Here is a 10,000-nt window from a genome sequence, read left to right as displayed (position 1 = left end):
ACACAAATCAAAGATGGGTCAATGGGTCAGATGGGATGGATAGATAGATACTTTAATGATCCCCAAGGGGAAATTCAAGGCACCATTGCAGCCAAAATGTTGGTTATTTCCACACACAAAAAAAGAAACAACAAAAAAAGTTTCAATTGCTGAAACTAGGCTTTGAAGGTGATTTTTCTTTTCTGTTGTTTTTGAAGATGAGAGTGAGTTTGAAATGTCACCCTTTGCTTCAATTAATGCCCCATCCAAACCCGCACAGTGCATTGCTCCACCAACGACACTCTTACTGTAACAAACACTCAAAGCTCGTCTTGAACAGCCATGCCAGAGTGGCATGTAGGCCGTCTACGTAACCACTGCTGAAACGAGAAACCTTCCCCCAGCCTCTTCACGCCGTGAAACGAGCGCTGTGGATCCCAACTGTCGACAACCAAAAGGCTCCTGTCTGTCAGAGGCATTAAGTCTTTGCGGTGAAGGAGAGAATGCAGTGTGTCTGAGGAGGAGAGAAAGAGAGAGAGAGAGAAAGAGAAAGAGAGAGATTTCCCTCCCCTCTCCTCATCAATCCCTCACTTTGTCTCCTCCTTCTCCTCCCTCTCCTCCTCTTCAGTGACACATAATGCTCCTCTGCTCAGAGGAAATAGTCGACGCAGTGTTTCAGAATACCAAATCAGCTTGCTGGGGAATGATTTCAGCTATCAGTCAAGTGGGAGTCATACTCAGGGAAAGATAGACAGAGAGAGGAGAGAGAGAGAGAGAGAGAGAGAGAGATATATGAGGGGGGTGTTTTTTTTTTTTAGATCTGTCAGTCAGTGTTTCGCTGGAGGACATGCACTAGGAGAAGAGAAGTAAAAGAAAGAGAGGGGGATGGAGGGATAGAGTGAGAGTGAGATGGAGGGATAGAGCAGGAGAGAGGGAGAGAAAGAGACAGAGAGACAGCCCAGAGACAGACGAAGACCCGAAAAGAGCTCTGTTCTCGATCGTGCTGTCACAGCACCTGTCACCTTCACGAGACGAGGTCCTTTTGTATGTGCCTATATTTAACTCTAACTACAGACTAAGAGAGAGAGAGAGGGAGGAAGAGAGGGAGGAGAGAGGGAGGAAGAGACAAAGGGAGGGAAGGATGGAGGAAGGGAGAGGGCCTTACGACAGTCGGTCTCGTCCTCGCCGTCTCCACAGTCGTCCTGGCCGTTGCAGCGGAGGTTGAGTGGGATGCACTTCTGTTTCCGCGTGCACTTAAACTGCCCTGACAGGCAGATGTACGTGTCTGCAAACCATAGGAAGAGTGACAAAAAAAACTTAGCATTAACCTTATTATTAACATAATTTCAAATAATGCATATAAACAGCAGCAAAACTACAATATGTATCCATCATAGGTTCTGAAATATTCAAAAATGATTAATTGTTTATTATTCAAGAATTGTTTCTCAAGTGCCAGTGTTCTCAAATATTACAAATATATAACATATTACAATATTAAACATATTACATAATGCACTTTGTATTCTACATACATAAAAAGACATGACACATTGAGCCCTTCTCCCCAGAAACAAGATGTCAAGGTCTAAATGGCCTTATTATTGCCATTACGGACCTGCCGCTGCATTAATCAGTATGGGAGTGGAAATGTGTGTTGACTTCAATACATCCTGTCAGATGACAGAATGGCCTGTAATCTTTCTCTGATGTTCCTAAAGTGGTTATCGATTGCAGGGCGTGGGGGCAAAGCTAACAGTTATGAATTATCGAGCATTTGGAGAAAACAACCGTAAAACTTGTTGACTTGTTACGGGTGAGAATGCTGGTTAGAGCTATTGCTTGTCTGTGTGGCATATTTGATGGGTGGTGAATTATGAGAGAGGAAGAGAGAGAGAAATAGGGGGGGGAGAGAAAGAGAGGGGGGGGGGGCAAATAGGACGTGTGGCAGTATTGCACAGCAGGGGCAAGAAAGGCTATAGTATAGTATAGTATAGTATATGAAAGAGAGGAAATAAGAAATACCAGAAAGAAACAAGGACAGAAGAGTACTATGAACAGAGATGTTGTCACAGAAGGAGAGTGAAACAGAAAGAAAGAAAGAAATAAAGAAAGAAAGAAAGAAAGAATCTATATTAATGTGATAAATGAATAAATAAATACTAACGCAAAGTTGACAGCCAAGATGTTATACTCTTGCTGTTATGCTATATGTTTATTGCTTTGGCAACATGCCAAGAAAGCCTCATTTGATCTGATTTGATTTGAAACAGAGTGACAGAGAAGGAGAGTGAAGGAAAGCTACGATAGACAGACAGAGACATCCCTCTGTCCCTGTCCAAGCATGAGCAGTTATCACAAATCTCTCTCCTCCTTACCACAGTTGGCTTCGTCCGAGTTGTCGCCGCAGTCGTTCTCGCCATCGCAGATGAAGGGCGGGAGGGCACAAAGACCCGTGCCACACTGGAAGCGCCCCGGCTGACATTTAAACTCCGCTGCGTACAAGAACACAACAACAAATCAACACCAAACACTCCAGAACCCACCCTCCCCACACACACACACACTTACACTTAACCCAAGGCCACACATGTGTTACTCGTCCAGCGTAGATTGATCATAGAGGATTCCACTGAAGAGGCAACTGTGGCTCTGACAGCCCAGGGATGAGATTTGAGCGCCGTGCCCTTTTCTGAATACCACCGCCTCCTCTTAATAGCTATCATCAAAGAAAGCCTTTTATTTTCTCCTTCTATTCACTCAGGTCTACACACTCCAATGAGTCATAGACCAACTTGGAACCCAGGTGTTTCAACTAGGACTGAAAGTGCATTTGCTTCTTTTTCTTGGTGAAAGTATGCGGTTGAGGTTTCAGAAATACTGCTCAAGTAAACTTCTCTGGTAACCTCCTGATGAGCTGATCTTTTTTGTTTCCCTCCTCAAATCTGAAGCGCGTCAAGGAAGACAGTGGATGGCATTTCTAGCACAGAGCATTAACACCTCTCTGATTCCCAGAGCCTGATGCATTACAGTACAGCATTAGTGAAGAAGGGACAGTGATAGGGAACGGTGGTGTAGACGTGAGTGGGTCAGATTGATTGGAGGTGCGGAAGAGTTACTCACGGCAGTCCGCAGGCTCGTCCGAGCCGTCCCCGCAGTCGTCCACGGTGTCGCACTTCCACCAGAAGGGAATACACTCATCTGTTCCACAGCGAAACTACAAACACATCAATCTGCATGTTAGCTCTCATGTATGTGCAAGGCACACTTATGCACATATACACTGTGCGTTAAATGGTATTTCTCCGCCAGGGACAAGAAATACTATTTTCTAATTGGCTGACAGTGTGCTGTTAATTATGAAATAGATCTGGTAAAAAAATGTCCAATCACCGTTCCATATCAATGCAGTGTCAGTAACCAAAGAAAGAAGTACAACAAACTGAACATGTCTTCTTCTTCCTAAACTGAACTGCATGTTTCCTTTGTGTGCTATAGATGCATGGCTATTGCAATTAAATCCATGTACCGGGACACCTCGGCAGCCGTTATCCCTTAGATGAACATTTTCCCTATCATATACAGTACAGTACACACGCTTACATATTCACATGCATTTACACATCCACACTGTAAAATGACGTGTAGTGTACATCTAGATAGATAGATAGATAGATATACTTTATTGATCCCTAGGGGAACATCTAAACCTTTACACAAAGTAAACACACATACATTCGTTTAGCAGATGCACTGAGATACTTTCAGCTAAAGTAAGTTACACTTCCAGTTCCAAGTTCCACTAAGTGTTCCCTCAGACAAAAAACAATGCCATTCTGTTGTTGTTAGTGCTGTGCTCTTTCACTTGAACTATAGAATTACTGATCACACTTGGCAGAAACAGAGCTGTGCTCTTTACAATGCCACCCTCTGCACAAATGAAACAAAAAGGAGTACAGAACATAATGCAGCATACACTGTAATTGGTGTTTTTGCCACAGTCATGTTCCAGCCTTGCGTGTTTAGAAGTGTGCTTACATAAGATGCTCTTTAGAGCGGTGTGCTGAAAGAGCCATAGAGCTGTTGTCATGTGGACAAGCCATTTGCTGATAGAACAGAACAAAAGGAGAGATTCCGAAAAACAAAAGTATCGTACATCTTCAGTGAGAGGCACACACACACACACACACACAGACACACACAGAGACACACACAACCTACACCACACACACACACACACACACACACACACACACACACACACACACACACACACACACACACACACACACACACACATACAACCTACACCACACACACACAACCTACACCACGCATACACAACCTACACCACACATACACAAACGTGCACCTATTTACATACACACACACTCAAAAACTCTATATCTCTCTCTACACAAATTTGCACACTCACAGACATAAAAAGATAGAGAGAGATAGAGGGAGAGAGAGAGAGAGATAGAGAGAGATAGAGAGAGAGAGAGAGAGAGATGACACAGATTCACAGAGGAGGAGTGTGCTGGTGTCCACTCCTTACCTGGCTGGCGGTGCAGTTGGACAGGCAGGTCTTGTTGTCGGCCGCCAGGTAGAAATTAGTGGGGCAGGCACACCTGTGTGCACCACCTGGAGACAGCAGGCAGAGGTGGCTGCACCCTCCGTTGGCCACTTGGCACTGGTGCTTCTGAACTGTAGACAGCAGGAGACAAAACACACACACACACACACACACATCAACAAGTAAACAAATAAACACACACACACACACCAACACGTAAACAAACACACACACACACACACACGCACACACATCAACAAGTAAACAAATAAACACACACACACACACACACACACACACACACACACATCAACAAGTAAACAAACAAACACACACACACACATCAACAAGTAAACAAACAAACACAACCACATCAACAAGTAAACAAACAAACAACACCCAATATGGCTTTTTATCTACACGGCTTCGATCGTACTGAGGCCAATGCATTGCAAGCTGATTTGTAGTGAACTTTTGTTGTTATAATCATGCCTTTGCTGTTCATACTGTCTACCAAACCTTTGCTTAAAAATCTTAAATCAAATTGTTGTTACACTGTTAAGGCTTATGATCACTCTCAAGAAGCAATATCACATAGATAGTCCCATCAGAAGCATCACAATGAGACTTTAACCCATCAGACACTGTAGGATAAGACTCCATGCAGTGCCAGCAGCATATCTAACATAGCAGTGCAACTACCTTCAGGCTGGCGTAATGGGTGATACACCGTTATGGACTCAATGGCCTGCCAGGAGTTGAGAAGCTCCATACTGTGCTCGCCCGTGGTCTTGTGCGCGCGACGCAGGGACTTGGACTTGCCGTCCGTCCAGTAGATGAAGTCCTCAAACAGGGTCAAGCCAATCACCGTCTGGATGTGATCATGGGGGACTGGGGAGATAGAGAGCATGTGTGTGAGCTGTGTACCATAATTTCCCAACTATTAGCCGAGGTTTATACATTGATTTTGCAACATTTCTTCAGCTGTGATGTTAATACACGGGGGCAGTTAAAGTAATGGTTCGGAGTAATTTCACCCTAGGGTCCTTTGCACCATGACCCTGAGCCAAACACCCTCTCAGAACCTGTTTTCCCTTGAGCCCTGGTCGAGTAGCGCTGTCAGAAACGAATTACTTTCTGCAGGCGCTTATGGAACCAACAGAGTATATCGTAAATTACCCCACTAATAATTCCCTGAATGGTACGAAACTTCTACAGTAGTACAACCAGGGCATGAAATTGGCACCCGCCCACACGCCAAATGCGGGTAACTTTTGTGATTGGCGGGTGAAACTGTCAATCTACCTGCCACGTTGGCGGGTAGCCAATAAGACAACACAACACTGAGCAAGGAGATGCACTGTCGGGATTGCCGTAGGAAATGTACTCTTTACTCCGCTACATTTTCAATTGCCTTTCGTTACGAGAACAAGTTTATTATTGGAGAAAGTATCTCAAGGGAGAAAAGAGCACCTCTCCCCCGGTACACAATGGCGTGGGATCTTCAGAAAGCATTGCTACGTTTCCCCGCGATTATAATAGTGATGGCTGGCCTATGTAGCCTACTACACAGAAGTAGATGTTCTATAACGTTATAGCTAACGCATAGCTTACAGTTAACGCAATGACGTCCTGCCAGTTGCTGCATCTTCTGGTGAGGCTGCCAGAGTGCCGAGACTAGAGGTATGGCATGACACGGAAACTTCCACATACCGTATATTAATTTCTGGCCAACATCGTTCAACAAGCACATTGGACAAGGAAAGTAGGCCTACAACTTAATTTACAAGCAAAGCAAATGCACTGGAAATCGAGCATACAAGTTAGAAAAAGCCTAGCATTCATTTATGTAGCCTCAATGTTGCAGGACATGACATGAGACGGTCGGCTGAGAAAACAGATAGCCTGCTCTGTCGAGTGGATTATAGCCTAAATATAGGTCTACCCATAATATAGCCATTGTTTTTAGGTTACATTGTCTGTATGGTGAAGTTATAACCAGACTTCTAGCAATGCAAAGCAGAAGAATCAGCTGCAATGTATTGGAAGACTGCTTTTCATATCCATAGCCACGTAATGTTTATTCTGGCTATGACAAAGTATATTAAATAAAATATATTTGAATTGGGCTTTTAAAATATGTTTGACTATATGATTAGCCTACAGAGGAGGAGAAAAGCAAATAGGCATAAAGGATACTTTTGTATCCCTTTAAAGGTCCATCAAAAATATAAAAATGTAGGCCTACAAAAAAGTAACTTGTTAGGCCTACTTGAGTAATTTATTAACAAAGTACTTTTTTACTTTTACTTGAATACTGTAATGTGTATTCTGTACAAGTTCAAGAACCATTCTTATGCATTTTCTGAGTCGTTCACCTTTATTTTGGACACAAAATAATTTTGGCTGGTAAAAAACCACTGTGGCAGGTGGATTTCAAAATTCACCTGCCACAGTGGCTGGTGGCCAAAAAAGTTAACTTCAGGCCCTGAGTACAACTATATTCTTTACTCATAAAACGAGGCATTGGGAAGTTTGTAAGTACACGAGGAGTTTATTTAAATAACACTTGCCTGATAATTTGTACTCTGCTGCTATCTACCGCTGTGTTGACGTTACTTCTGTGATTTGGGAAAAGCCCGTAAAAGTCCTAGCAGGAAGCGATTACATCAAAGTTTTTTGGTATATCTAGTTTTTAATATTTTTTTCCTAAGTGTTTACAACTTAGTGTTAACTAATAATTGTTGCAAACTGGTACTACGAACAAAATATTAGTGCATTCCTGGATCTACATCCTTATGCATGCTTCCTGCCAGGACTTTTACGGGCTTTTCCCAAATCACGGAAGTAATGTCGGCGCAGCGATAGCAGCAGAGAGTAGAATGCATCAGGCAAGTGTTATTTTAATAAACTCCTGGTGTACTTACAAACTTTTCAATGCCTCGTTTTATGAATACAGAACACAGTTGCACTACTGTAGAAGTTTCGTACCATTCAGGGCATTATTAGTGGGACAATTTACGAGATACTGCGCCTGCAGAAGGTCATTAGTTTCTGACAGAGCTACTCGACCAGGGTTCGACCAAGGGAAAACAGGTTCTGGCAGGGTGTTTGGCTCGGGGTCATGGTTACTCCGAACCATCGCTTTAATATGGTATTAATATGTTTTTTTTTTTTTTACTTAAACTTTAAACAGGTTTGCAGATGTGCAGATCCTACGGTGACATCTTTCTCATCTTTCTGTCTACCTGTTTGCCTACACACACTCTCTCTCTCTCTCTCTCTCTCTACCTCTCTGTATTTGAGTATTTTGTGGCCCACTGATTAATAACAATTAGAGCCACAAAATATGTTACAATTTAAAGGCTCAAAAATACGCTTGTTTCCTACCAAAGACTGCAATAAGCAACCAAACTGTCATGAAATCAAAAATAGGACTTGTGTCTCAAGGGCGATGAGAAAGAAAAAAAAAGGAAAAGAAACGAGGTGTGATCTATGAGACATGATCTATGTTTACCCTTGTGCCTGTGCGTTCCGTCCATGTTTGCGAAAAGAATGTGGCTGTCGTCGGCCCAGTAGAGCCTCTTGTTGGTGTAGTCGATGGCCAGGGCAGTGGGGCTATAGATCTCCTTGTCGATGATGACCACCTGTCCACTTCCATCCATGCCCACCCGCCCGATGTGTGAGTTTTCACAACAGTCGATCCAAAACACATACCTGCCCACAGAGAGAGAGAGAGAGAAAGAGAGAGAGAACGAGAGAGAGAGAGAGAAAGAGAGAGAGAGAGAGAGAGAGAGAGAGAGAGAGAATGATTAAAAAAACACAGTGTCACCCTGGCGGAGAATACAGGTTGGATACAGAGTTTCACAAATGGAAATCGATAGGTGCAAAAGTGGACAGGAATTGACCAGTCTTGCGGCAACTAACAGCCATCCTCAGCACGTTACTCCTAGCTGGTTATCCAGTAGACAAGAAATCCTCAGTCTATTCTGGCAGCCAAGAGGCACTCAAAACCCCCCTTACAGAATCACAATTTTATGAGTGACTGGACCGGAGTCATTGACTGTTTACACTACTGTGTCTTGAAATGTACGCATGCATGGCTCCTACAGTACAGGATGTAGAATTATACTATGCGGATAAGGGCCTCTGGCCTTGGGCGAGGTTTTAATAGCCTCACTGACATACAATTTAAATTCAGTTGGACGGTGAGCATATACATTATTAGTTTCCAGTTCATTACTTATTTACTGTTTTTTGAGTTATTTTCTCTTCTTTGCACATGCATTCAGCAGGAAAATCAAAAATCAAACTCCCAGGTAGATTGAAGGCCCTGTTTAATATGCGCCATAAAATCGGTAGCACTGTTAATATTGAGGTACCTATGGCACACTAACACAAGGGAAAACAGTAATACAGGGACATACCCAATCTGTGAATCCAAGGCGATATCGGTAGGGTTCTTCATTCCAGTGCTGACCAGCACAGTGGGGTACAGACCGTTGGACTTGGACACCTCCAGGGTTTTCCTCTCGACATCACACCAGTAAAGGTTCTTCCCGATCCAGTCCACCGCCAACGAGCTGGGGACGGCCGTTCTGTGAACAATCTACCCGGATAATTGGAGGTGTTTAAAACGGCAGAAGGACTTTCTTTTTATCAGCTGGCAACTGGCCAGTGAACAGCCTCCAATTAGATTCACCCGGAGCATTTAGCTTAGCGCTAGCCCGTATACTGCTGAATGGCTGCTGGAGGCAGATAGGGGAATAAAACAAACCTTATAATGAGGCGGTGAAATTAAGAACAGGCAGACGTTTAGTGGCCAAGAACATGAAAACAAAGTTGAGTTAATCACCAAGAGACGCGTTGCCAATAGAGGTGCCGGCAACCTGAAGTATGGTCTCTTAGCGCCTGTTGTGTGAACAGCTACTCTCATCCGATTTGACATTGCTTTTGACTTAGACAGACCTTATCTGGCAACCCTAATGGGCCAGCTGGCACATAGAAAACACTTCTCTCAATATTGTTAAATAATAGAGGAGGGAAAAAAATACAAACATGAAAGAACAACAGCCACGCAATTACTCCTTAAGGGAGACACCGCGTGTTCTAAGGTCTTTCCCCCTCCCGTGATTGAATTCAGTGCAGTGCAGTATCGTGTGCCAGCTCAGTGCTACGACGCATCCTCCACGGGCGTTTCACGGGCTCCGCTTCTGATTTCCCACTCAAATGTCACAGATCGAGGGGACACTCCCCTAATCACAGGCTACCCGTCACCCCCTGGAAGCAGGACGACTCTGATTATCATTCTGAGTGGAGCAGTGAGGAGGCTCTGGCATTCTCGAGCTCTCTCTCTTTCTCTCTTTCTCTCTCTCTCTCTCTCTCTTTTTCTCTCTCTCCATGCATTGATTTCAAGGATTGCCTTCTGCGGAAATGAAGGTTAAC

At 43.7% G+C, this 10,000-nt stretch overlaps 1 protein-coding gene across 1 annotated transcript in view; it reads right to left on the bottom strand.

Moving 5' to 3' along the window:
* LOC143099866 (low-density lipoprotein receptor-related protein 1B-like) overlaps window positions 1-10,000 on the bottom strand; it is a 161,116-nt gene that overhangs the window by 40,434 nt on the left and 110,682 nt on the right. Inside the window, exons 40-46 of the mRNA XM_076262776.1 lie at window positions 8,983-9,164; window positions 8,073-8,272; window positions 5,258-5,446; window positions 4,538-4,686; window positions 3,103-3,196; window positions 2,358-2,474; window positions 1,145-1,264 (exon numbers count right to left, since the gene is read on the bottom strand). Coding sequence (XP_076118891.1) covers window positions 1,145-1,264; window positions 2,358-2,474; window positions 3,103-3,196; window positions 4,538-4,686; window positions 5,258-5,446; window positions 8,073-8,272; window positions 8,983-9,164 — 1,051 coding nt within the window. The remainder of the gene's footprint in view (window positions 1-1,144; window positions 1,265-2,357; window positions 2,475-3,102; window positions 3,197-4,537; window positions 4,687-5,257; window positions 5,447-8,072; window positions 8,273-8,982; window positions 9,165-10,000) is intronic.

This window comes from Alosa pseudoharengus, unplaced genomic scaffold, assembly GCF_046254945.1.
Source record: "Alosa pseudoharengus isolate Yale_2024_CS ecotype anadromous, Long Island Sound unplaced genomic scaffold, YU_APseudo_1.1 YU_APseudo_1.1_scf_3, whole genome shotgun sequence".
In the NCBI taxonomy this organism is placed as follows: domain Eukaryota; kingdom Metazoa; phylum Chordata; class Actinopteri; order Clupeiformes; family Clupeidae; genus Alosa; species Alosa pseudoharengus.
This window is presented reverse-complemented; position numbering and strand designations above follow the sequence as displayed.